The sequence below is a fragment of the Sporothrix brasiliensis genome (assembly GCF_000820605.1).
Source record: "Sporothrix brasiliensis 5110 chromosome Unknown Cont16, whole genome shotgun sequence".
Taxonomy (NCBI): Eukaryota; Fungi; Ascomycota; class Sordariomycetes; order Ophiostomatales; family Ophiostomataceae; genus Sporothrix; species Sporothrix brasiliensis.
The window spans coordinates 1,148,557-1,175,252 of NW_024467135.1; the positions used below are offsets into that span (position 1 = coordinate 1,148,557).

General features: G+C 55.6%; 12 protein-coding genes across 12 annotated transcripts; 7 read left to right on the top strand and 5 right to left on the bottom strand.

Annotated features, from left to right (window-relative positions):
* Positions 1–1,675: 1,675 nt before the first annotated feature.
* On the top strand, positions 1,676–2,542 carry SPBR_04390 (uncharacterized protein; the record flags this gene model as incomplete). Its single annotated transcript, XM_040762673.1, has 1 exon — positions 1,676–2,542. One exon carries the CDS (start codon positions 1,676–1,678, stop codon positions 2,540–2,542), a length of 867 nt encoding a protein of 288 aa, XP_040621596.1.
* A 697-nt stretch (positions 2,543–3,239) lies between these two features.
* SPBR_04384 (uncharacterized protein) lies at positions 3,240–4,120 on the top strand (the record flags this gene model as incomplete). Its single annotated transcript, XM_040762667.1, has 2 exons — positions 3,240–3,365; positions 3,455–4,120. The coding sequence occupies 2 exons, from the start codon at positions 3,240–3,242 to the stop codon at positions 4,118–4,120; spliced, it is 792 nt and encodes a 263-aa protein (XP_040621597.1).
* Positions 4,121–4,210: 90 nt separating this feature from the next.
* On the bottom strand, positions 4,211–5,056 carry SPBR_04401 (Ser/Thr protein phosphatase superfamily; the record flags this gene model as incomplete). The annotated part of the gene is made up of 1 exon (XM_040762684.1): positions 4,211–5,056. One exon carries the CDS (start codon positions 5,054–5,056, stop codon positions 4,211–4,213), a length of 846 nt encoding a protein of 281 aa, XP_040621598.1.
* Positions 5,057–6,181: 1,125 nt separating this feature from the next.
* SPBR_04299 (short chain dehydrogenase/reductase family oxidoreductase) lies at positions 6,182–7,351 on the top strand (the record flags this gene model as incomplete). Its single annotated transcript, XM_040762582.1, has 3 exons — positions 6,182–6,783; positions 6,852–7,127; positions 7,210–7,351. 3 exons carry the CDS (start codon positions 6,182–6,184, stop codon positions 7,349–7,351), a joined length of 1,020 nt encoding a protein of 339 aa, XP_040621599.1.
* A 69-nt stretch (positions 7,352–7,420) lies between these two features.
* On the bottom strand, positions 7,421–9,076 carry SPBR_04198 (uncharacterized protein; the record flags this gene model as incomplete). The annotated part of the gene is made up of 5 exons (XM_040762481.1): positions 7,421–7,671; positions 7,759–8,439; positions 8,560–8,661; positions 8,722–8,850; positions 8,926–9,076. 5 exons carry the CDS (start codon positions 9,074–9,076, stop codon positions 7,421–7,423), a joined length of 1,314 nt encoding a protein of 437 aa, XP_040621600.1.
* Positions 9,077–10,299: 1,223 nt separating this feature from the next.
* Positions 10,300–12,795, top strand: SPBR_04105 (uncharacterized protein; the record flags this gene model as incomplete). The annotated part of the gene is made up of 1 exon (XM_040762388.1): positions 10,300–12,795. The coding sequence occupies one exon, from the start codon at positions 10,300–10,302 to the stop codon at positions 12,793–12,795; it is 2,496 nt and encodes an 831-aa protein (XP_040621601.1).
* A 163-nt stretch (positions 12,796–12,958) lies between these two features.
* SPBR_04160 (uncharacterized protein) lies at positions 12,959–14,806 on the bottom strand (the record flags this gene model as incomplete). The annotated part of the gene is made up of 2 exons (XM_040762443.1): positions 12,959–13,152; positions 13,213–14,806. The coding sequence occupies 2 exons, from the start codon at positions 14,804–14,806 to the stop codon at positions 12,959–12,961; spliced, it is 1,788 nt and encodes a 595-aa protein (XP_040621602.1).
* A 552-nt stretch (positions 14,807–15,358) lies between these two features.
* SPBR_04280 (uncharacterized protein) lies at positions 15,359–16,625 on the bottom strand (the record flags this gene model as incomplete). Its single annotated transcript, XM_040762563.1, has 3 exons — positions 15,359–16,244; positions 16,321–16,375; positions 16,589–16,625. The coding sequence occupies 3 exons, from the start codon at positions 16,623–16,625 to the stop codon at positions 15,359–15,361; spliced, it is 978 nt and encodes a 325-aa protein (XP_040621603.1).
* Positions 16,626–17,954: 1,329 nt separating this feature from the next.
* Positions 17,955–19,276, top strand: SPBR_04268 (uncharacterized protein; the record flags this gene model as incomplete). The annotated part of the gene is made up of 2 exons (XM_040762551.1): positions 17,955–18,272; positions 18,347–19,276. The coding sequence occupies 2 exons, from the start codon at positions 17,955–17,957 to the stop codon at positions 19,274–19,276; spliced, it is 1,248 nt and encodes a 415-aa protein (XP_040621604.1).
* A 684-nt stretch (positions 19,277–19,960) lies between these two features.
* On the top strand, positions 19,961–21,639 carry SPBR_09163 (uncharacterized protein; the record flags this gene model as incomplete). The annotated part of the gene is made up of 2 exons (XM_040767289.1): positions 19,961–20,377; positions 20,500–21,639. The coding sequence occupies 2 exons, from the start codon at positions 19,961–19,963 to the stop codon at positions 21,637–21,639; spliced, it is 1,557 nt and encodes a 518-aa protein (XP_040621605.1).
* A 2,120-nt stretch (positions 21,640–23,759) lies between these two features.
* On the top strand, positions 23,760–24,313 carry SPBR_04481 (uncharacterized protein; the record flags this gene model as incomplete). Its single annotated transcript, XM_040762764.1, has 2 exons — positions 23,760–24,113; positions 24,224–24,313. The coding sequence occupies 2 exons, from the start codon at positions 23,760–23,762 to the stop codon at positions 24,311–24,313; spliced, it is 444 nt and encodes a 147-aa protein (XP_040621606.1).
* Positions 24,314–25,850: 1,537 nt separating this feature from the next.
* Positions 25,851–26,578, bottom strand: SPBR_04431 (guanylate kinase; the record flags this gene model as incomplete). The annotated part of the gene is made up of 2 exons (XM_040762714.1): positions 25,851–26,479; positions 26,569–26,578. The coding sequence occupies 2 exons, from the start codon at positions 26,576–26,578 to the stop codon at positions 25,851–25,853; spliced, it is 639 nt and encodes a 212-aa protein (XP_040621607.1).
* Positions 26,579–26,696: the final 118 nt, after the last annotated feature.

The following is a 26,696-nucleotide window of genomic DNA, read 5'->3' on the forward strand; positions in this document are numbered from 1 at the left end:
ATGCTGGGCACGATGCTTCTGAATTATCAATCTGATGGGATGTTTGTAGAACGCGGACTTGTTCTGACAGCGCCCCAAGACTACTTCTGCGAAGTCTTGGAGTTCCACAACCGTAACAGCGGCCCCGGTCGATTGCTAGGTGTGAGGCAAGCCAGACTGGCCGTCACGCAAAGTCTCTTGGTGATCTTAAGCCAGTGACCACGAGACACGCTGTCGGACAGCCTCATGTGTTTCATACGGAGCATTTCATTCTAGACGAGGCTAATGTATTTGCGTTACAGCCTGCCGGTTGCTGCCTAAAGAAATTATGTATGACTTCTGAGCAAAGACGCACCGTCTAACTACACTCGTTTTAAATGAAGGCATCGATGCGAGGCCGCCAAAATGGGCTCACGATCTGTAAAAGGTCACCGCCCGCATATTGTCAAGACGTACAATAAGGCGCTTTTGACAAAAAGGCGAAAGAATCAAATACTGCAATGCAAAAAGGCGAACGTCTTTTGCAAAGACGATACAAACGTTCGCCTCGGCCTCCGCCTGTTGCCTTGAATTTGGCCTCCTATTTGGCGGCCATGCTTGTCGTTGGCTTGGGCAGTTGGCCGCAGTTCATAGTGGCCTCGACTTTCAATGAAGACAACGGCCCAAAGTAGAGACCCGGTCGAACACGTTTGTATTGGACCGTCATTAAGCCGACAAGGCCGATTATTCTGTACTAATAAAGGCGCCTTCATACGTGGAACAAAAAGGACCAGACGACCGATCAAGACGACACATATTCGGCAGGCGACTTTCGTCTGAATAGAAAGGCGACAGTTTGTTATCTCAAGTACTCACAAGATACTGTAGGACTGAGAATTTGACCTCCTTGATTTGTATATTTAAGAGATGTTGACGTCCATTCTAGACGGCATTTTTTTTTGTTTCTTGCCCATCTCAACTTTCAAGATCACATCCAACATTAAGCATCCATTTTCATATCCCCTTGCCAGCCATTTCAAAACCACAGAAAATAAAAAAAGAGAACATACCAAAGGTAAGCACAGGTATTCGGACGGGTCCAATCCTTTAAACTTCGTATTTTTGTCTTAACCACCATGCTAAAGTATCCAGAATGGCCGCCATCCAGCCGTTTGTCGGCGTGAACAAATGCCACTGGAATTCCGCCCAGCCCAATGGCACCCCCAAGAAAACTTTTGATTGCGGCGATAAGAACTGCGAGGACTCTGTTAATTACCAACCGCCAAAGACCAAATAGATACACACGGTATCTTGCCAATGGAACTCAACCAAAGCGACCGTAAGGATGTTTACATCGCCCTCGGTGGATAGGAGGAATCAATTTAGCTGGAATAGTTGGTAGTTAGATAGCCAAATAAAACCCATTTGTCATACTATTTCTGTACTCATCCATTATACCAAATTTGAGCTCTCGTTTCTTTTATACGTCTTAACCAGGTATCTGCCGAATAATGAGGAGGTGATTGAAATCGACCTCAGTACTTTGAGGTCGTTGTGAGGATAAGCCACATGAAGATACTGGCCAATAGGATGGCAGTATAAACCACCAAATGCTCCACCAACTCAAATTCATTTGATTTTGGGTAGCTGCCTCTTTCACGCACTTTCTTAATGTACAAATATTATCAGACAGAGCACACACCTCAACCTTCCCGCCATGGAAACAATTAAAGCGTGGGAAGCATTCAAGACGATTGATGGACGGTTCCAGTTTTATCGCATGGAAGGGGTTGTGCGCATGAGCGACGGCCAGCTCGTCACGGCCCGATGGAAGACGCGCACGCCCAAGCCACAAGGCGACGATGCCTCGGCCCTCTATGATGTTCGGCCGCTTGAGATACATGACCGGGGCCCGGTAATGCGACCGGAATGGACGCGCTTCTCCGTCACGCAGGGTGGGTTTGACGACTCTCTCTTCTATATGAAGAAACCAACACTGCTCGACTACACCGACGGCGACCTGAGCGAGCGAATTGCCCGCGAGATTGCCGTCTACGAACGCCTCCGCGGCCACCCACATCCCCACCTGGCCACGTATCACGGATGCTGCGTGTCTGCGAGCGGCCATGTCGACGGGCTCTGCCTACAACGGTACCGTGTCTCCCTCCAGGACCTGTGCAACCCCGGCCGGCTCAACAAGAAAATGTTTGTCGCGCAGGGGGACCTGCGGAGTACCAGCACCGCGCCGGATCATGTGCAGTTACATCCCGGACACCTCGACGGCCTCTCGGCCGGCATCCGCCATCTGCATCACCTCGGCCTCGTGCACAACGACATCAACCCGGCAAACATTATGGTGGATTCCGAGGGCGGTGCCGACGGCACTGTCAAGCTGGTTCTCGTCGACTTCGACAGCTGCCGCCCAACGGGGACCTCATTGCATGAGTCCAGTGCGGGGCGGACGCACGGCTGGCATGACCCAGACGTGGCCACAGCAGAGGAAGACAATGATCTGCATGCCCTCGCCGAGGTGCGCGTGTGGCTGTTTGGTGATGTCACACAGCTGAAGGGGGATTGGGCGTGACAATAATTGCATCTGCTGTCGGCTGGCAATGCTTATTCTACCGATAACCACCTACAAATGAAAAGAAACCCAAATAAATAAAAGAAAACTCTCCCCAATGGCAACCGGGACCGACTGCCTAACACTCTGTTGGTAATTTACCGATTCCCGATGGCCGTGCCTAAATTCAACGAGGTCCGGCACGACTAGAATTGGTGAGTGAGGAGCAAGAGCTTAACATTTAGAGTCAACGGGTGAGCGGGCCGTTCCCGGTGCTCGAGACTGGGGACTCAATTGTGACGGTCAGGACAAGCTGTGACTCGAGCAAGTGCCTTTACCAGCGATGTCTCCTGCGTCACGCTTCTTGGTCCAATTTGCAAGCTGGAGCAGTGAGACGGGACGCACCAACACAGGCAGAGCAGAGGAAGGTGGACACGCATACCACTGCAACTGGAGGTTGTAGTTTATGGACAGTGAAATACGATAATTTTTATAAAAAAAAAAAATGAAAGAAGACGTTTAATGCACACCATAAGACGGGACGTCGTTACATAGGAGAGTGCATTAAAGTGACGAGCCCCTTGAAAGTGTGGTGAAGTAAGGTCACGTGCTGTTTCTTGTTTTCTCCCCAACCCGCAACAAAGTGTGGAGCAAACGACCAACCGCACACTAAAAACAATACCCCAGCATCGCATGCGGTGCGTTGATCACGATCGCTATGCGCACCGAGGACCTGGAGGCACTGGTTGCTTCGATCGCACAGGCTTTGAATGCGTCTGGAACCCCTTGCGTTCTCTGGGGCCACTGTCTTTTGCAAGTACACGGAGTGCCTACAATCCTGGGCGTACGTATCATCACGATAAGACGACACGCAACGCGGTCTCCCTGGCTCTGATTTGCACTGTTATGTTCTGCTCTTCTAACGCATTGCAGTCCATAGACTATGCCATCCCCGACGATGCGTTAACGATCGGCTCCCGCGCGCTCCTCGACATCACGCTCGCCCAAGACACGCTTCTGGCGCCGTGCCCGGATCTGGGCACGTGCGACATAACGGCGCCAGACCGGCCCTCGCCGGCGCCAGCGTTCCACGTGCATCTCAAGGACGACACGGAGGTGGGCGTGGGCCTATACCTGCAGCGCGACACGCTCTGGTTCCTTCCGCCCTTTCAGAGCACCGTCGTGCGCGAGCGGCTGCTGGCGCCCCGGGTCGACGGCCTGCCGGCACCGTTCGTGCTGGCCACCGACGCGACAGCGCTCCCCCCCTGGCGCCCAAGTCGTGGGTCCGGCGTCTTCACGTCGGGGGACGGCAAGGGCCCCGTGGTGGTGGTCAAATCGCACGTCTTGCTGGAGGCGCTGATGCGCATATTGGCGCGTGACGACGGGACACCGGCCGGGTCCTTTTCTCTGGCCATAATCGCATACATGGAGATGTATGTGGACGACGACGGATTCTTGGATGCGCGGCAGCTGCCGGACGACGTGCGTGCGCTGTACGAACAGCGCCGGAACCGATCCAAACCGCTTCGGCAGTGGAAGTGGGAGGTGAAGAGGCGCTTAGGGCCTGGGCCTGCACCATTTGTCGGTATCACGGATTAGTTTGGAACCTCACGAACAATGAACAAGTATGTTTGTACGGCGTACATCTACAAAGTGTGGTATCACATCCCATTAGCTGTGACCTGGTGTCTAATTGTTTATCTGGAGGACTTTGCCGTCGTCGAAGCCCGCGGCCTGCGCAAAGTAATAGCCACGTTGGTTCGTGACTAGGCGGAGAGGGCCCCGTTGTCCTGCGCGCTCCATCTCAAAGTCACAATTGTAGTGTGTGTGTCCGAACCCCCATGTCTTGACCTTGGCCGACAGAAAGCACGGCTCGGCTGTCAAATCGGTGGCAAAGGCGCTCGTCAGCGCATCGCTTGTGTGCTTGGGGTCGCGCGCGCGTGCATCCAGCGTCGGGCACCAGTGTGTCAGGACGAGGATGGTGTGCACACCCTCGTCTCCTTCGAGGGCGGCCACCGTCTCGTTGAGCCACACTAGGTCTCGCGTGTGGGCCGCATTGTGTAAGGCCACGTCCCAGCCGTCGCCAATGTGGTAGAAGTCATTCATGCCCATGCTGACGGTCATGGCGCGGGCGGGCGGGATGTGCGAAAAGAGGCTGCAGCCCAGGATCACCGTGCCAGAGCTGGTGCCTGGGCTACTGTCTGCCAATCGATACGCACGGCGGTCGAGGAACACAAACTCACCAAGCGTATCGTCATCCACTCGTCGCTTGTGAACATCCGCCTCCAACTTCTGCAAGACGTCCAGCGTGCGCGGCCATGTTGAGTGGTATGCTTCGTGGTTGCCGGCCACGAACAGGACGACCCTGAACTGGCGGAGCAGTCGATCGATAAACGCGGCAAAGTCGTCCTTGTGGGCCTCGACGTTGCCAATGTCGCCGGCTAAGGCAAGAATGGGAGACTTGGGCACAATCTCAAACACGTCATACGCCTTGGGCGCCTCCAGGTGCAAGTCGGACACGAGTTGGACGTCCATTGTTGGTGTATTGTATGCGTCTTCTTGCTTGTTTCGGTTTGACATGGGTAGGAAAGTGAGGCGTGAAAAGGAGACGAGAATTGTAGCACAACGTTTCCGTTGTGCTTAACGTTTCGCTATTAAGCTGCCTCTTAAGCCCCCACGCATCCACCCCGCCTTGGTTTTACGGATCCCGAACCACGGCCTCTTGTTTGTGTTCGTCTTTATTTTTCTTCTTTGCAACTATTTACTTTGACGCCACCAGGCCGACCCCATACGAGGGTAATTGTACCGGTCTGTTACGGGACAACTCTCCGTTGTTACTGGATGAATGTACCAGTAACAAATACCTTATTTCTTTAAATAGGCCATCACTCGGCAGCTAACCAAGCTCAAAAAGAATACACCGACAAGCCAATGCTATGGCTATTGACAAGTGAAAGACGACAGTAGAGAGTGAGGCGTTGGATATAGAGTAAATAGGAAAACGGTAGATGGAAATCCTCTTCCAGATGTGGAGAAAGGGCAGACACAGTGTGTATGAAGCCGCAGAGCAGCTTCAGGGTCTCTTTTCCTGCTGCTTGAATCCTCAAGGCTTAGCTCGGGATGGTGCCGTTTTGGTGTAAGTGACGGCGCCACATTTCGTTGCGGAGGCGGAAGACTCCAACCACTGAGCCACTGAAAAATGGAGAAATATCAAAGCTGGAACAATTCGAAGAATGTGCTGTTGTGACCGCAGAATCTGGTGGAACTGGCCTCTTTTGGCGGCTTTAGTGACAAAGAAGTACAGAGAGAGAAGAAGCCACAAAACGTAGGCACTACAGGGATTATCTACTCAACAGGCCCTGTGATTTTCCGGGGTCTCATCCTGTGGCATTGGCCCATCACATCGTCGGCCCGGGGTTCGTGGCTCTCCGCCCCGAAACGCACCTTACCGCATTTGAACAAAAGTCTCTGATTGGTCGGTGAATATGATTGGACGGCAGATTCAGTAACACGGCTGCGATGGGAGTAAACGATGAGCTGTATATGTATAAAAGAAAGGCACGGGAGCCCTTGTGGTAATTAGAGAAGCACATTTCCCAATTTCCATTTGCATTTTTATATCATACAACCACATTCCCAAATTTCTCAGAATCCGAAAACATGCCCAGGTTCTTCGGCTTTGTACGCGACCAATACACGGCGCTTCCAATGCCCCCGGTACCAGCCGACATTACGCTGCAAACATTTGTCGTGACAGGCGCAAATACTGGACTGGGCTTTCAATGTGCCCAGCACTTGCTCAGCATGGGTGCCGCCCGTGTCATATTGGGTGTGCGGTCCGTCCAGAAGGGCGAAGCCGCCTTGGCAGCGATGAGACAAGAGACGGGTCGCCACGATGCTGGCGAGGTCTGGGAACTGGATCTTCAGTCACTAAACTCTGTGGAGAGCTTTGGTAGACGTCTCGACACTCTCGACCGGTTGGATGCCCTTATTGCCAACGCCGGTGTCGTGATGACCAGCCGTCAGATTGTCCAAGGCATAGAGTTGTCCCTTCTTGTCAATGTCGTCTCGACCATGCTGCTCGCCTTCCGGACTCTCCCGAAGCTTCTCGAGTCGGCGCGCAACTTGAAAACCACGCCACACCTCGTGATTGTATCGAGCAATTCGGCACTGGAGTCAAGCATGAAAGACGCCATGTCAACGGCCTGCGGTGACGTCTTTGACAAATTCAGCGAGGAGAAGGAATTTGGAACCTTTACGCAGTACGTGTCGCAAGATATACGACAGATAACAGATCGTAGCGAGTTGGCTAATCGTCCTTCCTCGCCAGATACCCCAAGACCAAACTGCTCCAGATATATGCCATGCGTCAGCTTGCATCGCTGCTGCCCATAGCCACGACGGGCGTCGTCATCAACGCCGTGAGTCCCGGCTTGTGCTACACGGACCTCGACCGCAACGCATCGCGTCCCGCCAGGTTGGTGCTGGCTGCCATGCGGATGCTGCTCGCCAGAACCGCAGAGGAGGGCAGCCGGACCCTTCTTCACGCTGCCCTCGCAGGGCCAGACAGCCATGGCGCTTACTGCTCCGAATGCCGCGTTAAAAAGTACGTGTCCCTTCCCACGCTGCCATATCCCATCTGTGTTGCCGCGATTCATGGGCGTGCAGAGTCTAACTTGCCATGGTAGCGACGATGTACCTGCCTGGATAACCAACTCCAGCGGCAAGATCACACAGGAGCGTGTATGGGAGGACCTTCTCAAGAGGCTCGACTCAATGGGCCATGGAGTGGATGTCGCAGCCCTGACAGCGCCGAGAGCGGCAGTGTAGTCTAACGTGGAAGTTTTGTGATAGATTCGGTGTGTACGTATTTCGCCACCAATGAATAGTTTGTTGTCCTCAATCTTGCCATCTACACGTAGTCTGTTCCCAGATATCCCTGCCCATTTCGTCATGAAACGCCTCGACCCAGGGGTAAACGCGCAGGTGAGCCACAGCAACCTCCCACGTTCTGATTGCGAGCGCCTCGCCCAGAACACGGATGCGGTCGGCTGTGGGCAAATCGACACGACGGAAAGGCGCAGAATCGTCCGATGCGGACATAGCATAGATGAAATGGAGCCACAAGTTCAGCTCGGGGTGCTTGCTCGCTGTATACGAAATTGTGCTGCTGTAGAATTCGCCCAATCGAGTCCGAAACAAGCCAGACAGAAGCCCGAAGTAGGTAGACCTCTTACGTGGTTCGCGATGGACGACTGTCGTCATGAAAGACAAGAACCCCAGCTGGCATATGTCGTCAAGAGGGCGTGGCGGTCGGGCACCGTCGAGCGGGGCGTAGTCGACGAGGCGCTGGACGATGGAGATCACCAGGTCTTGGTACTGAACGGTGCCGAGCTGACTGCGGCCAGCATAGCTACACAGCATAAGGATGTCCCTTATAGCCGGCTGAAGCTCGATGCACACGTCTTGGAGCGGGAACGGCAGAGCGATAGGCTGCCACCTGTCGCCGAGCGAGACATGATGGAGTGGCGCAGGAAGAGACAGATGGCGCGATCCGAAGATTGTCGGCGTCCCAGATCGAAGTGCCAACTCTGCATCCGTGCGGCGTATCTTGTTGCCGAGCTCGGGAACGGCCGCGCACAACGCCACCAGCCCACCGGGGCGCAGCTGGACGATGCGCTTCAGGGCTTGCAGGTGCGTGCGGCTTTCGGCCACCGCGTCGGCAAAGTTGGCGTGCATGGCGAGCGAGATGACGACAGCGATGACACTGGTCTCTTGTGTCGTAGACACGGCATTGAGATCGCGGCGGAGCAGGCGCATGGCCTGGAGCAGATGGTGCGTCGAGTCAAGGGGCTCGTCCCGTCGGCCTAAGAGCTGGTAGCGATGGATGCCCATAACGGCGAGGCCGCAGTGAAAGACTGTCTTGCTGTCAGTATGAGAGGACAGAGCACAGAGCACAGAGCACAGAGCACAGAGCACAGAGCACAGAGCACAGAGCACAGAGCGCAGCCCGGTGTCAAAACAAGAGCTTGACGTACGACATGGGTTCGTCATCACGGTCTCAAACCAGCGTGTGCCGATCTCATTCGACTGGCGGCAAAAGGCACGAGGATACAGCTCCTCCGAGACTGCATTGTGAACTACCAAAGTGATGAGCGGTTGTTCATCTTTCACATATCGGCGTAAATACAGTCACGTACGGTCGTGGAAGAGCTGTCGGCTGGATGCGGTGACTGGCACCGAAGTCGAAAAATAAGAGAATTCGAATCCGCAGAAAGGGTTGGCGGGTGATGCGGCCTGCATCGCCCGCACTCGCTCGCCATCGGTGTCTGGTGGGGGATTCTTAGGTAGAAGTTGTCTGCCTCGCCCAACACTGTCCGTGCGCGTCGACTTCGTATTCTTACAACTGGGAGGTTGTCCATCTTCGCGTCGCCATCGGTGGCCTCTTGCTGGGATTACTTTACCAGCATTCTTCCCTTTCATTCCATGGCTGCGGATCAGCCGTTGTGAGCGCCGGTCGGTTGAGGTGTTACTATCGACAAAGAGAAACTCCATAGCTTTGGTGACAGTTGTGTGATCCGATATTTCTACATTTCAAAATGTGTCGGGTGGAAGTATGGGAGGCTTCGTATACAATTGAGCCAGAGACGCTCCACATATCGTCACGCTAAAATTTGTTGCGGCTCACAAGCTACGGAGGTAAGGGAATTAAAGCCAGGTCGGCGGACAGACTAGCCGGAGTTGCCAACATAAATACTCCGTACAAGTGACACAGCTACTTTTTTGACAGCGCGCTAATTACGGAAAATAGTTTTATAAAAGATGTAATCTGGTTTTTCTTCTTCTTTTTTAATTACTGAAGAAGAAAGCCATACTTAAAGTTGGGGTTTATTAAAATAAGGTAGGATGCCCTGCCCAGCCATCTCAACACTCACTAACTGAATGGCGAAGCGGATCTATGTGTCAGAAGATTTAGGGATAAGGTTATCAATCAAAGAGGATCACGAGCACGTAGTTCGAACGTAGGTGGTATTATGTGCAAAATCTAATCCTTACGCCTCTCCTTGTCAAGAGGGGCGCGGATCGCAAATAAGGGGATTGCCGTCGAATTACCATTAAATCCTCCCTTACAAAAAAAAATCTCAGTAAATGCTCTGATTCTTTTTCAAGACCACGATTTCGATTACATGCAAAATTAAAAAACAAATTAATTAAAATTATATATTATTAATAAAATAGAAATATTCATGGCCAAAAACGCCGAAAAATAAGCAATAAGAACACAAAACAAACCAAGAATAATCCTTTCAGCGTCTCATTTTATGCATATTTTTTGGCTGACATGGGTTCGTAAAATAGGCATGCGATTAACAGTCTGCCCTACCGAATCTGTTGACGGGCCATCCTTTCTTCATAATCTCTAAATAAATCGAATGTGTCGTCGACGTGTAATTTCTGTATGTCATGGTATTGTTTTCAATTCTTCGGTGAGTTAAATGTACTTTTAGCTGTAAATATGCAGAGTGCATTTCAAACAGTTTGCGGTAATAAGATCGGTTATATACATAAACGCGACCATACATGCAACTAACCGACAATGGACGACGTCATGGATTCAAGCTCCAAATTAGCATAGAAAGATCAGCACCGTGAAGCTTCCCCAAACCGCGTCTCCAAACCGTGTCCAAGGTCACCAATACCCTCCACGAGCTCCGTACAGCTCTGGTAAAGCTCCTATTCAAACTGTACGAATTCAACTTCGTCATACCACCGCCGCCATGTCATGCTGTGGTCTCTGCGGACTTGGGTCGAGGGCAAGCGACTACGAGGATGGCGACGCGCGCGACGACGGCGAGCGGCGCCCGCTGCTGGCCAACGGCGACGAAGAAACACAGCACCAACGGACGCTGCACCAGAAGCTGCACACGTACCAAATGGTGCGGGCCATGGGCAACGGCTACCTGCCGTCGACCACCCAGGCCGTGGCCAACTTGCGGCGGCTGAAGCGGTTTGGCGAGGCCCAAGGCGAACGGGGTAATGGCCACAGCCGTCCCAACGCAGGACTCAGTCCCGCCGGCCAGCGCCTGTCGGCGCTTTCGGAGCGGTGGGTGGACCAGCTCATCACGCTCGCCGAGCGCAAAAACGGCGGCGACCAGATCCAGGACTTTGCGTGGTGTGTGCGCAGGGCGCGGCTGTCGGTGGACGTCGGCGTCGACGCGGACGACCTCGGGCAGCTGGGCAGCCGGGCAATGTACCGCGCAGGCCAGGCGGCGGGCTACACCTCGGCGACCTACCAGAGCCTGCAGACGGTCGCCACCTTGCTGCTGACCAACGCACCCTTCCGCCTGTTCCTGGCCGACCTGGCGGCGGTCGGGCGCGACGTGTTTCGGGACACGGCGCAGTCGCTGGCGGCGGCGTCGCAGAAGGCGGCCGACAATGTCGCAGAAGTGCCGGCAGACGCCGTCCAGGCCACCGCGCATCCGCCAGAGCAACTAGAACAGCAAGAACAACCAGTGGACGGCGCAGAGCCGGCCAGAGAGACGGTGGCGGCGGTGGCGGACGAGGTGGTGGCGGGCGCCTCGCAAGTCGCGGCGGATGCACAGCAGAGCGTCGCGGCCAAGCTGGTCGACAACGACGGCGGCGCACGAGAGCGGCTTCTGGGGCGCCTCAAAGAGGCAGTGGGGTCGCTGCGGCAGCGGCCCGACTATGCGGAGTCGGTGTCCACGCTGACGCTCTTGATCCAAAAGTACGCCGAGACCTACGTGCGCGCGGCCGAAGAGGTCGTGGATGCCGTGGAAGAGGCCGTCGATGAGGTCCGCGAAGGCGCCGGCACGACGGGCACGGTGACCACCAACGAGGAGGCCGACGTGGCGCTGCGCAACTTTTGGTCGTTCCTCACGTCCTTTGGCGACCCGGAGCACTGGACGAAGCTCGAGAGACAGTTCCGGGCGCTGCTGGACCGCACCAAGGGCGACAGCCAGCAGGTGGACGCGTTTGTGCGGTCGGCGGGCCGGACACTCCAAGACATGCTGACCGACCCGGCGTTCTTTGACGACGTTGACGGCCAGCTGGGCGCCCTCAAGACACAGGGCGCCGAGCTCGACGAGCAGCTGTCGTCGTCCCAAACGACGTCGTCTACGTCCATTCGCGAGGACGTGGACGCGCTGCTGGCGCAATTCAAGACAACGCTGCAGTCGGTGGCAAACGACCAGGACGTGGCATCCCTGGTGTCGACGTCGACGCGGATGGCCGACATCCTGTGGCCCGCGGCGGACGGGTACGTCAACACCGACCTGCTTGGCGACGCGGTGTCCGTGTACGTCCCGCGCCTCGTCCAGGCCGTCCAGTACGTCCCGGTCCCGCGGCTCGAGATTGTGTCCCGCGACGTCGACCTGCTGCTGGAAGGCCTGGTGCTCGAGCCCGGCCGCCACCACGACGTCCATGCGCCCGTGCTGCACAGCGGGGCGCCCACCGAACCGTCGTCCTTTTTGCCGCACCGCCTCCAGGTCCAGATCCGCAACGACGTCGACATCCACAGCACGCACGTCGGCCACCGCCACACCACCGGCGCCGCGGTCGGCACGTCCGCGTCGATTCACGTGCGCGGGCTGTCGGTCGCCGCCGACGATTTTGGCTATGTCGTGCGGGTGCACGCCGGCCTCTTCCGGTTCCACGACGAGGGCATCGCGTCGTTCCACCTGGACGAGCGGGGCGTCGACGTGCACTTGGAGGTGGATGCTGTCCGCGGCACGGCCGACCGCCTGCTCCAGCTCAAGCGCGTGCGTGTGCACATCCACCACCTCGGTTTCACGCTCCGGAAGAGCAAGTTTGCGTGGCTGGCGTGGCTGCTGACGCCGCTGCTGCGGCCGCTGCTGAAGACGACCCTGGAGAGGCAGATTGCGTCGTCGATTGCCGACAGCCTCGGCACAATCAACCAAGAGCTCGTGTTCGCGCGCGAGCGGCTGCGAGCGGCGACCATTGCCGCGGGTGGAGGCAGCAGTCTCGAGACGATTGTGCCCGTGATCCGGGCCGTCTTCTCCCGGTACAAGGCGTCCGTCGAGGAGAACCCAGACGTGGATGTGTCGGTTGGTTTCCAAGAGGGCGCTACAGGCGTCTTTGACGGGGTGTACGCGCCGGGCAGTCTTGTGCGCGTGTGGCGCGAAGAGGCCGAGGAGGCACAGGCGCGGATTGACGAAGAAGCCGCCAGCGGGGCGTATGTGCACGATGGCTGGCGCAACGGCATTTTTGACGTACCCAATGACGAGGGGTTGTAAGAGTACGAGACGGTGTGCATTGACAATGATGTCTTGTCACTTGGGTTTCACTTGATGGATTGTATCTGTATACGATGTATCTTTGTATTTATTGCAGAATCTATCAAAGTCGCCGTTCCTAGGTAGGAGTCTGGAAGCATGAAAATGAACAGAGTGACGCAAATTATTCCAACCCAACAAGAGACCGTATGATGTGGACCATGGGCGGGACGGACGAAAAGGCCACGGTAATAGCACCGAACAGCCCCATGGCCAGGCTGGAAATGGCGGCCGCGCGAGGGTCAACCCTCAGCAAGAGGGCCGTTCCCAACGCAGAAGCGTTTGCTCCGAACGTGACGCCTCTTGTGACATAGTCGTCTGCGAAGTTAGTATCTCCTCGTACGGGATAAAATAGTATTGTGCAGACGCATGGCTCACCTTCTGGAATCCGCAAACAGGCCAGCACCTTGCGCCCAATCAGCACGCCCAGGACGCCCGACAAAATGGCCACCGCCGCCACTGTGTTGACGTCGCCGCCCAGGTTGCGCACCGCCGGCGTGGCCAGCGCCAGCGTCAGACTGCGCGATGTAAAGGCCAGGCTGCGTTGGGCGCTGATGCCAATGCGGTAGCAGACAACGGGGTAGGCAAAGAGGGAGGCCACGGACAGCAAGATGTTGGGGACGACAATGGCCCAGAAGTGGTGCTTCAGCTCGTGGCGGTACTGGTACATGGGCAGGGCCAGGGACACGATGCTGGCGTCCAGGGCGCTGGCCAGCACATCGCCGGCGCCGGGTTTGCGGGAACCGGTGGCCGCAGACCACACCTGCAGATACGTATTTCCCGGCCGGTACTGGTGCAGCGTCTCGACCAACCCGTCGCCACGGACGCGACCCAGCAGCCAGATGAGAAGGAACGTCGAAAAGGCCGAGACGAGCACCGGGTGCAGGATCTGGCGCCACGCGGCCGGCAGCGACATGGCGCCAAAGAACATGAGGACGTTGACGGCCAGCTGCAGCGGCATGGCGTAGCCGGTCGCGTAGTAGATGGGCGCACCGACAAACAACCCCATCCCTGCACACAGCAGCGTGTCGGCGTGCTTGCCCAGCCACGCGGCCCAGCGGTCGGCGCGGGCGGGCGGCGTCGGTGACGACGTGCCGCTCGTCGCGGCACTTTGTGGACGCCGCGAAGACCGTGCCATGAGGACCGCGGCCGATTGCCGGAGCAGATGCATTTGCATGCGCGAGGACGCCGCGGGTACGTCGCTGAAGGAGCTCAGCGGATCGTCCAAATTCTGCCCGCGGATGGTAATGTAGGCGGCGGCGTGCGACTGTGGCGGCAGCGGCGGCATGCCGTCTGTGCGGTCTGTGCTCGGACGGTCGCCGCCAAAATCGGTTCGGAGCGGCGCCAGCTCTTCGTCGTCGTCCCGGCGGTCGTCGATGCCGCCGTCGCCCGGGAGAACATCCCGCCGCGCGCCCTCCGTCTGCTGGTCGATCGATTTGCGCGGCGGGCTCGTCAGCAGCTGGATCCAGCGGGTCATGTACGCCGTGGCGACCATCATGACCAGAAAGCCGACGACAAACACCGCAACCATTTTGCCCACTTCCGTCGCCGAAATGGGCGGACTCAGCGGCAGCATGACAAACGACGGCGTGAAAAACAGGTTGAGCCAGCGCAGCGACCAGCCCCCTGGGACATTGATGGCCTGCACGAGCGCTTTGGTCCTGTGGTGGCCGAGGAGGACGTCGGCCAAGAGGAGCGACAAGAACAAAAGGACGAGGCAGGCCACAGACGCAGGAAAGGAGACGCCGCCCAGTGCCAGGAGGCGGTCGACGCCGTAGCAGGCGGCCAGAATGGCAAAGATGCCCGTCGGGACGTAGACGAAGCAGCGCACAAAATGCCGCCAGTCGGACACGAGGACGAGCTTGACGGCCACTGCGGCGTCCTTGGCGACGGGCCACATGTCGTTGCTGTCCTCGGTCGCCGGGGAGGCCGTAACGGGAACGGGCCTTTTTTTTCGCGGCCGTGATGCCATGCTGCTCGGTTTCTGACTCCAGAGTGTTGGACTCCAGAGTGTTTGTCGACGAGAGATGTCAGGGTGAAAAAGAAAAGAAAAGCTCGTGGAAATGACGTTGTCTTGCAGTAAACGCTAGCGCAGGATAAGCCCTATCGCGCTCCAATGCCGACCGAGATCGGGCCGTGGCAGTGTCTCATTCACGTTCTGTGGTGGAGTTTTGGGAGTCAGAGCGGATCAGTTCGGTACTTTTTTGCTTTTGCTTTTTCTTTTTCTTTTTCTTGTTCTTTTTTAGCAAAGACCTGCCTATTTCGAGACTCCACTAAATTCACTCTGATAATTCGGAAATTTCCCAAACGGGTAATCTTGCCTGGTTTTGAACGTCGCGACAAAACTAATCTGATTCGCGAGTCGCCCCTTCCTTTCCTGTCCCGTTCCCGACAACGGCCCACGTGCATCATTAAGGAAAGTGCGACCACTGCCATTGCAGCTTCCCAGCCACAGGCTTTCCAGCACGCCAACTTCAGAAAACACACTGAATCTACTCCCGTCAGACCGCGCTTCTCTCTTCTCTCATGATCCTACCAGCAACGCCTCCACCCGGTCCGCAAAGACGTCCTGCGCAATCACCGCCCCAAAGCCGTGGCACTGCACCAGACCGCGCAGCGTCGTCGCCAGCGCCTGGAGCGTGCCCAGCTCGAGACGCGCAAACTGCGGCTGCGCGCTGACCCTGTGCCACGCCTGCACGGGTGTCAGGCTGGTGTCGGGCACGCCGAGCGCGGGCGACAGGCGCAGCATCGCCTCGAGGATGTTGTGTGGCGTGGTCTGGGGGGACGGGGTGGTGGTGGAGGCGTAGGCGCACAGCTTGGAGGAGACGGTGAGGGCGTGGTTGTTGGACTCGAGCGGCGACGCGGGGTCGCCGTGCAGGTGGGCCAGGCAGGGCTGCTCGAGCGTCAGGACAAACTCCATGCCGACGTCCGTGGGGTCCAAGTCGCCGACCCGCGCGGCCGCGCTGGGCGTGGGCGACCAGCCCACGACGCTGGTGTCGGAGGGCGGCGCGGGGGCCGGGGCCGACGCGTCGCTGGCGCTGACGGGCGACGGGAGCATCGCCGGCGAGTAGCTGTTGGCGTGGCCCTTGACGTACTGGCTGTCCTTGGCCAGGGGCGTTGGGGGTTCCAGCTGGGCAGACCATGGGCTCAGGCTGTTGAAGTCGTAGCCAAGGTCGTGCCCGTGATCGTGTCTCTGGTCGTGTCCATGGTCGTGTCCATGGTCGTGACCTTGGTGACCCTGGCCGTGACCATTGGCTTGGCCGCGTGCGAGAGCCAGGGCAGCGCGCAGCTCCTTGACCGTGTCGTGCAGACGCTCGTTCTCCTGGACGAGGTGGGCTTCGCGGGCGCGGCCGTCGGCGATTTCGGCCTCGAGCGCCTTGGTATACCGATCTTTTCGTTCCCGGTATGTCCTGCTACGTTAGGACATGGACGTTGTGCAATGATTGAAACAAAACAACAGAACAGCAATGGCAGGCCGTGACGTACTGTTGTGCCTGGCGCAGCTGCGCTCGTCGCTTTTCAGCGCGGTCCTCTGGTGTGGCTGGCAATGGTCAGAACCCAGAGCGAAGGGTGCAGGACGGTGATTATAACGGCCGCATGGCAATGGCAGACAGCACAGGGCCCGTCTGACTATGGCGTGCTGTGTGCTGTTGGCACGCCAGAAAGACACAAAGCCAGAAAGCCACAAAGCCACAAAGCCACAAAGCCACAAAGCTACACGGGCTGAGTGGGGGGCCATCAACATGAGACTTACCATTTGGGTTGAACACCCGGAAAATGTTCCTCGGCATGGCGTCGGTCGTATGTTGGTCTGTCTATCAGATAGGGACGAGGGCGCGTTGTCCTGTGGATTGTGAATGGTGCCGTCTGTGGACGATGTGGAATCCAAGTGAGAGAAGGCCGCTGGCAGGCATGTAATCAACGTATGCGTGGGCCTGGACGCGGTGGGTATCGCAGTCTTTGTCTACGAAGTAGGCAGGTGTGTATGCACGAGGAGTCGATTGCCGGGCCGTCAGTTGTACGTCTCGCCAAATGATGCCTGCGAGATTGGCCGTTCAGGCCGTGTCTGGTCTGCGTTTGTCAGCGGCTCGGATGCTTTTCCCCTTTGTTGTTTCTTTGCGTATGTGTCTGCGTACTTCTGTTTTCGAAAGCGGTTCGAAGGGTCACATCTCAAGTTCTGTTTTGTGACAGACGAATCTCCTGTCATCTCACTCCTTCCCCGCTGAACTTGGTGAGCACGATTGAGTGGACCAAAAAGTGGAACATCCCCGGTCGTGTATCGACGCCATACCCGAAATGGCATTTCTGATTACCCTGGCGAACCAGGGGAGCCAGGCGAGCCGTGGTTCCAGCAAATGGCAGACGCTTAATTACGCCGTGCTCCGTGTTTTTGGCACAGTCTCTTTGTCGTCTCACCTCTGTTATTGTCCCCGGTACGTCTGCCCCGCTATTGCACCTCCAGAGGTCCTTGCGCATGTTGACCCGGATATGGAAATTCTGATGATCCCGGAATTAAATACACCCACATCCGACGCAACTGCTTTCTGCGGCGTCGTGACCGTCCCGACACACACCACTTGGCCTGTCATATGTACGTCGTACGTCGTACGCCGTTAGACACAGACCCGTTTATTAAGCTAATCTTATCCCGTCTCCCCGTCTCGCTCACGACAAAATAGTTCGGACTTGGAGGCTATTGATACACCAGACCCATGCGATCCAGGAGATTGGATCCAAACCCTGGCAATCCGGCCGTGTCGGTCGGTCGTCTCGGACCCATCTTACCACGCTCTTTTGGACTATGACCCGGCACAGCGTCGGAACCTGGGCTAGGTCGAGCAAGTTTCTGTACCTGGACGGCGCATGCCAGTTCCAAATGTGGCAATTATGATGATCTCCATCGGCGCAATTGAAGGGAGCTCCGTGACGTCGCAACCGTCGGACCTCCTGGGAGGACATGGACGTTCCAATAGGTGGACTATAAGACTGCTGTCTGCTACCTGAGCCTCACGCCAGATTGCATTCTTCTGTCACAGAATGCCAGCTTCTCTCGACATCCAATCCGCCTTGCTGTCTGATTAACGCGTGAAGCAACGGACGCACCCTTACAAACGCCCACCATGCACTACTACAACAAGCTCAAGCTCCTCGCCTTGGCGTCCGTCCTCTCGGTTGCCTCTGCGCGTCCATCGACCATCGACATCCGTGGCAATCCCGATCCGGAAGCGTGTGTCAACGGCAAGGCTATCTACGTGGCGTCCAACGCGGCCAGCAACGCCGTCGTCGCCGTGCCCATTGCCGAGAACGGCTCGCTTCAGGTTGCCAAGGGAAGCTCCACGGCCACAGGTGGCGCTGGTGCCAATGGCCTGGAAGACGGCGGCAAGCCCTCGGGCCCTGACGCCATCTTCAGCCAGTCGGGCGTTGCCATTGCAGGCGATGTAGGTTCCCCCGGCTGCCCGGTGGTCGGGTGTATGTAATTGCAGAAAGACACAGCCCTAACGTCCCACACTAGTACCTCTTCGCCGTCAATGCCGGCTCCAACACGGTGACGATGCTTGCCATTGACAAGCACAACCCCGCGAAGCTGACCGTCGTCGGCAAGTCGGCCTCGCTGCCCGGCGAGTTCCCCACCACGGTCGCCGCCTCCGACAAGTACAAGCTGGTCTGCGTGGGCCTGACGGGTGCCAAGGCCGGCGTGGCCTGTGCGCCGTACTCGCCGTCGGGCATTGGCGCCGTCGACGCGCTGCGGCCCTTCAACCTGGGCCAGACCACGCCCCCGGCCGGGCCCCTCAACACCGTCTCGCAGGTGTTCTTCTCCGACGACGAGACGACCCTGTACGTCACCGTCAAGGGCGACCCCACCGTCGGCAACACCGGCTTCCTGGCCGCCTTCCCCGTCCAGAACACCCGCTCGTCCTGCCACGCCGCGGCCTCCGTCGCTGCCGCTGGCGTCACCAGCTCGCCCAGCGGCACCGCCGTCCTGTTCGGCTCCGCCACCATCAAGGGCTCGTCCAACCTGTTTGTCACGGACGCGTCGTTTGGTGCCGCCGTCCTCAGCGTCGATGCGTCCGGCAAGGCCGCGACCGTCGGCAAGGGTGTCATTGCCGGCCAGGCCGCCACCTGCTGGGTCGCCATCAGCCCGGCCACCAAGACGGCCTTTGTCACCGACGCGGGCCTCGACCGTCTCGTGGAAATGTCCCTGACCGACGCCAGCATCATTGGCTCGCCCATTGACCTGTCGGCCAGCAACGGCGGCGTCGACCCCGGCCTGACGGACTTGCGCGCCGCCGGCAGCTTTGTCTATGCACTGAGCCCGGGCAACGGCACCACGGATGCCGCCATTACCGTCTTCAACGCCCTGACCAAGCAGGCTGTCGACCACGTGTCGGTGGCGTCCCTGGGACTGACCAAGAACGCGGAGGGCATGGCCATTCTGGTGTAGGTGGTGATGGCGCAAACGAAGGTGTTGGGGCAGCTTTGTTGAGTTCGATACCGGGGTCGACTCTGGTTCCAATCGGGTTGTAATACAAATCTTCATTACTTCTTTCCTTTTGTAAATGTTTCTTGTATACTAATTTTATCTTCCGTCGTTCCTTTCAATTTTTTATTACGACGGCGCTGATTCCGTGTTCATGGATAAGTAAATAACAAAATAGCTGTGAAGACTTCACCGTATCTACAGGTTTCTTTGAATGATAGTGGAGAAGGCAAAGGGAACAATAAAGCGCTGGTATATGGCTGTGTGTCTATTTTGGTCGCCTCGTACAAGGAATTTGTCCGTTTGCGGATAGTCGCCGTAGCCCCAACGCATTTGGGAATGCGTGCCTCTTCTTTGTTTTCATGCAGATATTACCTAGTTGCAAGATTGTGCCGTTTTCCGTCCTTGGCGGTGTATTCCAGTCTGCAGCTGGCTCTCCTTTGTCGCATATTCTCACACGACACTGCAGACGCGACGGCGAGAAGCGTCAAAATGAAATACAGCGCTCTCTGCCCCTGCCCACGAACAACCAACGACGTGTCATCGGGGCAAGTTTCGACAAACACATATCTACAAACAGACTCAACCCAGCACTCCAAACGATCTTACCGTACCATATTCCTCTCATCTCTCTTCTTGTCTACTGCGATGGCAGATCTGCTGGGAAATCAGTTCGGCCCAGATAAAGGCGACAAGCACCGCAGGCGGAACGAAATTACGGGCATCCAGCCATGTCTGCAAGACAGTCAACCTCCCATGAAGACGACCACCGAACCATACAACCAACCTGAAAAGACACGAGCAGAGGAAAACACGGAAGACGACCAAACGGCGTGGGCAAACTGGGTCTACCCTCCAGAATTTTACGACAGTCTCTCGGCGGTCCATTTAACTGAACAGTCTCTTGCGGAGCACAATCGCCGTAACCGCCTCACACAAAATCATATCGCAGGTCGCCATCGGACACAGGACGTCGTCTCGGCTCGTCCACCTACGGCGCAAAACACGAAAGATATCGGTCGGTTTGCGCGACACGGCGGTCCGGATCTCATGGACATCCGTAATGTGAGATGATTTATTTTGTGGTTCATATACTGGAAGAATACGGCGTTCCAGTATGTCGGGTGTGTAGTAAGCGTATTAACAGAAAAAAGCACGTACGGCCAAAACCGCCCCAAGCCAACGAGCATGGCAACGACGAGCCGTCTCTTTCCAATGCGACAACAGTAACGGATGCGAAGGTAAAAAGGTCGACGCCGTACGACGCCAACTTTGAGCAGCACTTGAACGACCACAATGTGCAAGCCACCTACAACTCGCAAAAGCCAGTGAATTGGGTCGAGATCAGAGCCGTCTTGAATCAACGGCGGCCGTCGCTCACATCAACGCAATTCCCCGAGAGTGCTTTCGAAACGTTCCAAGACAAGAACAACTGCGCGCCGAATGAGGACACCGTAATGGTTGACGGTCTCCCAACCATTCTAGGCGAATGTGCCTCTCACACCGACCGCCAGGCGTCCAGACGAAACATGCTCTTCAATAACCTCGCCACCTTGACAGACGGGTCTATTGCGCACGCAAAGCCTGATGTGTATTATGGAGCCCAACCGGAAGATCTATCGCGCCATGTTCGTGACGTACTCAATAATCATATAATGCCATCGACTGTACAAAAAAGGCCCATAGCACCAAACTTCTTCGTCGTAGTGAAAGGCCCCGATGGCACTGCAGCGGTGGCCAATCGACAAGCTCGGTTTGACGGAGCGATCGGGTCGCGCGCGATTCATTGCCTGCAAAACTACGGAGAGGAGGAGCCAAAGCACGACGGCCGTGCGTATACGTTTAGCACGACGTACCACGACGGAACGCTGAAAATCTATACCCATCACGTCACTGCACCAACGAGCAAAGGCGAACGACCCGAGTACCACGTAAACAAGATACGCGGGTTTGACATGACTGACACGCGCGAAACGTTCCTGCAAGGAGTCACTGCGTTCAGAAATGCCAGGGACTTGGCCAAACAGCATCGGGACGTCTTTATCCAGTCGGCAAACGATGCAGCAACGAGAGAGGCGTCTGAGGCGGCTCGAGAGCGGGACAGAGATACAAAGGAAGACACGGACAGGAATACGCGAGAGGGACACAAGTCTGCAGAAGAAGCACACCCAGGACAATCTTTTGCAAGCGACACGCCCGTCATGTCGACGGCGGACAGCACCACAACGAAGCAGACGAGGCGGCGACATTCCCCGCCAGCATCTGAGGTGTCGGTCCGATTCACACGAGCCGCAAAGAGACGTCGATGTACCGCAGGTGGATTGTGACCGACAAACAAGAGGCGAGAAGGAGACCAACGGCGGCGGAAAACAGAAGGACGCAGAAGGCCAGAACGACAAGCAGATATCTGGGAGCGGAGTTGCTGCTCTCCTGAGCAGATGAAGGGATATCAGCGAGTTGACTTGTTAGATTATTAACTTCCCCAAGGACCGGAAAGAAAAAAAAAAAAAAAAAAAAAAAACTAAGTTGCGGGCTCATGGAGACTTGTACAGAACTTGTCAGATGGACTAGGCGTCAACACGTCACCGCTCTCAAGCACCGAATTCTGGCACGACTGCTCCAATCCCTTGCCAATGTGGTGGCAACAAATGCCACATTAGGACAACAGAATCACGTCAAAGTACAGTGGGCATGCCTCATGCATACGCGGAGGGCCACAAGGATGGATCGTGGTCATTTGACCCAGGATCCATAGTCTTAGCCCTGACATGGCCTGTTTAGTTCCACGTAGCTTCAATTCACTCGTTTTCCTCCTTGACAGAAAGCACTGTGGCACTTACTCAACAGCTGAAAAGCGATTGGCGTTGGTCGACCCAGGCGGGGCATGGCCACGGTGTAAAAATCAGAAAAGTGAGCATGCAAGAAGGGGTCGGTAATGTTCTCAAACCAGACGTGACATACACGTACGCGTACGCGACGTGATTGCGGTTTCTCTACTGTACTCGACCAAAGACACTGCAAAAGCGCGTCGACCCAATAAGATTCCAACTTCTTGTCAATGTCTGTTGGCTTTATTTTGTGATGAGTCGTTTTATTGTTTTTTTTTTTAAAAAAAAAATTAATTACCGAGTGACAAAGTCGACTGTCTAGAACGGCCGAATTGGAGCTACGTATGTGAGATCCGTAAGCACCACGTCGAATTAAACAAATATACCCCATCTATTGTAGAACGGATGTACATGGCTACCTACGTATGAGTCGTACCATGATCTTCATTCTTTCCTTTCGGGCACAAATTCGATTTTCGCCAAATGTGTCAAATGTAAAAGCAGTTTCTCGCCCTTTTCCACAAATAGTCTCAGCGCGCCCTTGTAAATTTGAGGAAGCATCGACAAGTTTCATTGTACTTGATAATTTAGTTCACGTGTAGTCACGCCTCTCAGCACACCGCTGCTCGAAAAGCCGGCGAAAGCGTAAGCCGGTACTTGAACAGAACAAGGCAAGAGCGAGGCCTCGATGGTTACACAGACATAGAAGAAAGTGAGGTGAGGAAGCTTTTAATTCGTCGAGGTGGCGGAGAAATGAGCTAAGGCCTCAACGTCCCACTAAAAGGCCTATGTGTCTCCACTAAATGCTCCACATCGAGGCCTTTCTGTGGAGCCCTAGGAGCCTAGCTCTCCTTGTACTGCCCCGCCCAACTCAAGAGCTCCAAGCTCGAATTCAAGACCACGACAGGTCGCGCCTGCCTCAGAACCAAGTTCACCCCACCAGCCCTATCTTCTGCCCTCACCGTCTTCGTTCTCCTTCTCCTTCTCCTTTTCCTTTCTTTTTCTTTTTCTTTGTCTCTGTCATGTCGTCTCTCTGTGTCTCCTCGTCTCGTCTCGTCAATCCGTCAGTCTCACCACTCGGCCCTGCTGTTTGCTGCTCACGCTTTTTAGTATCTTACCCCGGCTGTCTATGCGTTCATTCACTCGCCTGTCTGCTCCCTCTGTCCAGTCCTGGCCGCGCCCTGGTGCTGGCATGCTCCGATTGTTTGCTTGTTGACTTTGACTGGCTGCTGCATAATCCTTGTCTCATATTCTCCATCATCTCTACGTTCATTTCCGTTTGGCCCTCGTCTCGGGTGTTTTTTTTTCTGGCTGGCCACCCACTCTCTGCCGCTCGCTGCTGCTGCGCGTTTCCCGCTTGCTGGCTGCCATACGAAGTACAGGAATTTTCTCACTCTCACGCCCATCTTGATTTGATCACCTTTTCTGTGCCTGGTTGCCCTCTGGTCGATTCGCAGCCTTCTTTACCCACCCGCACTGCTTGCTTGCTCGCGCACTCGTCTACGCCGCGCCTCTTTGTTTTCTCGCCGAGCTTTACTCTGCTACAACCTCTTCTCTCTATCTCCGTATTCGTTGTTGACAACTGGCCGCATTATCGCGCTTTCTCACGACATTGAACGATGGATGGCACGTCGGATTCAAAGACACGCATGCTGCTGGACCAGTTCTTGTCCAAGAGCCCGCCGCAGCAGTTCACCCACGCATTGGAAAAGTTTCTCACCTCTCCACTTCCGACTCTCCACCCTGCATCATGGGCGCCGCCTGCGGATGAGGCAGCAGTGCGTCTGGACCTCGTCTGCCAATTACAAAAGAACTTTATCGAATCGCTCGGACAAGATGTTTTATTTACCGCGTCGCAGATATCGACCCTGGTCCTGATGCCGCTCAGCACTCTCCAAAAACTTGTCGCCGACACTGGACCTGACACGCACAGTTTGACCAGGACAGCTGTTTCTCAAGGATATCTTAATATGGTTCGCAGTATGAGAGACATGACTCGTTACTGTAAGTGGTCCTGATCGGTTTTATTTTCTACCAGCCGTCCCTATCCGACGCGCATCCTTGCCTGACATCATTTTTGCAGTCCTCCAAGGCCAACACCCCGACGCCGCAACTAAGAAAAGAAAGACGCCCGGGCAAGAACCACAGCCTGTCGAACAACCCCGCGATGTAGATCTTGCTATTGGGCAAGGATATGTTAGAAGAAACGAGCATGAAAAGAAACTGGTTCGTCCTCTTACATACCTTTTCATATTTGTCATTTTTACTTGGGCTCGTCTCTAACATCCTAGTGCCTCGAACGTGACAAAAACAAATGCATTTTCACCAACGGTATCAACCCTGAAGTGTGTCACATCTTACCCTTCGCATTCAGCTCGACCGCGACAAACTTGAGAACATATACGACCAATTTCTGTTTTACAATGGCAAAATTGTTTTTCGCCTCCGAAGACGCCTTGGCTTGCAACGGTCTGGTTGCTTCAGGTCTGGGTTGTAGCGATAGATCATGGAACATGCTGTGCATCGACCCTTCCCTGCATGCCTTCTGGTCCCGGGGCTTCTGGGCTATACAGTGCATTGGGATCGAACCATCATCCGACGAGCCTCAATCACCCAGCAGTACATGCAGCAGACATGCAGTTGTTCTTGTGTTCCACTGGATGTTTCCCCGACTGGACAATCCTGATCCTGATCGATATATCAGTCTACAGCCTGGCACAAGCGACTACCAGGACATGATGGACGGGGTGAGAATTGTCCCCCAGAGCAGCGAAGGACACCGGCCTGGTCTTGTCTCGCAAAGCTTGCCTAGCGCTATACGGCACGACAACTTTCGCCCAATTGTCACCGGTCAAGAATTTCGGGTGGTCGTCGACACACTTGAAGACGCCCAGAATATGCAAAAGATGATCGACATGCAATGGTGCTGCGTGAGACTTGCTGCAATGTCTGGCGCGTCGGGACCGAATGACTTCGACGACTTCTCCGAATTCGACTATGATAGAGAGGCCTATGAAATGGAAGGTTTTCGGCGTGAAATGGACAAAAGCCGTGATGCCTAGGTATCATCCGCGGCCGGAGCTCAAAACGTTGGCTGCCACCCCGAGCCATCAACTATTCGCAAAGACCAAACTTTGGAAGCGCGGCTACAACAGCTACCAGATGCCGATATCCACCCCTCGGCCGATACTGGCAAGTTGCCAGCTAAGGACAATTCTGGCATGCTGGACGTTGAGGCCCAAGGTAAATTATTTACCAAGCTCCATAGTACGGCGACTACGCTTGGAAAAAGCGCACTGTCGGAGGAGGTCAAGACAAATTGGACAAACTCGCTCCGCACCAGACTTCGTCGTAGGCGCAGGGGTCATGTGCTGTCCCCGCCAATCGAAGATTTGACCTTAGTACCCGCCCCAAAAGTGACAACTACAACAGGGAAAAGCAAGAACGGCACGCTGCGAACCGCCATGTCAAAATTGACGAATTTCCGCTCGTAGGTAGTTCTTTTATTGAGGTCGTAACGTCCGCACGTCGCCTCATCCACAGAGACGACATATTCCGTCTGTTCAGCACGAACTCGGCCTGCACCAACTGCGCACCAGACTCTTGCCGCTTTTCACAGTCGTTGCGTCCAACGATCTCTACACCAAGTGAATATTTGTTGATTGATCATAGTCGTTCTTTAGCTCAGATCCATAAATAAAATACTACCTCTAACTTCGCTCGAAAATAAAAGATTCAAGTTCCGTCACCGCTTCCTCGAGATTGTGATTGACAATGATCTTGTCGAAACCCGATTCTGTGCTGGCAGCAAATGCCATTTCCACGCGTGCCCGGGCCAGGCGCTGCTGGATGGCTTCGTCCGTCTCCGTGTTTCGTCCTCGTAGGCGCTGTTCCAACACCGTCAGATCGTGTGGCCGTATGAAAACGTATCGAGGCGTGATCGCCGCCTCTCTTTTCAGACTCTTTGCACCCTCGACGTCAATGTCCAGGAGGAGAACTTGACCTTCGTGGTGCAGCGTCGCCGTTGCTTTGCTTGTGCCGTAGAGATTGCCGTTGTATTCCATGTGCTCCAAGAAAGCACCGCTCTCGACCAAAGCCCGGAACTCGTCCCACGACACAAAGTGGTAGTCGCGGCCGTGCTTCTCCCCCGGTCGTGGCGCGCGCGTTGTGTGCGAGACCGTCGTGGCAAACAGGCCAGGGTGCCTCTCGCGGAGCTTCTGGCGGAGCGTGCCCTTGCCGACACCGGACGGCCCCGAGATGACGATTGGTGACCAGTTTTGTGGTCGTCGTGGCGTATCAAGAGTCGTTGCTGTCCGTTCCGATCCGGGGCTGGATGAACCTGTCATACCGTGTCAGATATGAGCTTCTTTGTTGTGAACCCAGGAAACATTATGAAAATGCAAGCTGCGACCATATCGTCGAACATACCAAAGTGCATTCTGACGACTTGTACTAAAAAAGTGAACCTCACGATAGGTCTGACGTTCGTTTGCGAGGCTTCTTCTGAAAGGTGACATTGTCGGCATATTGCCAATCGTTCTTATATGAACGAAATA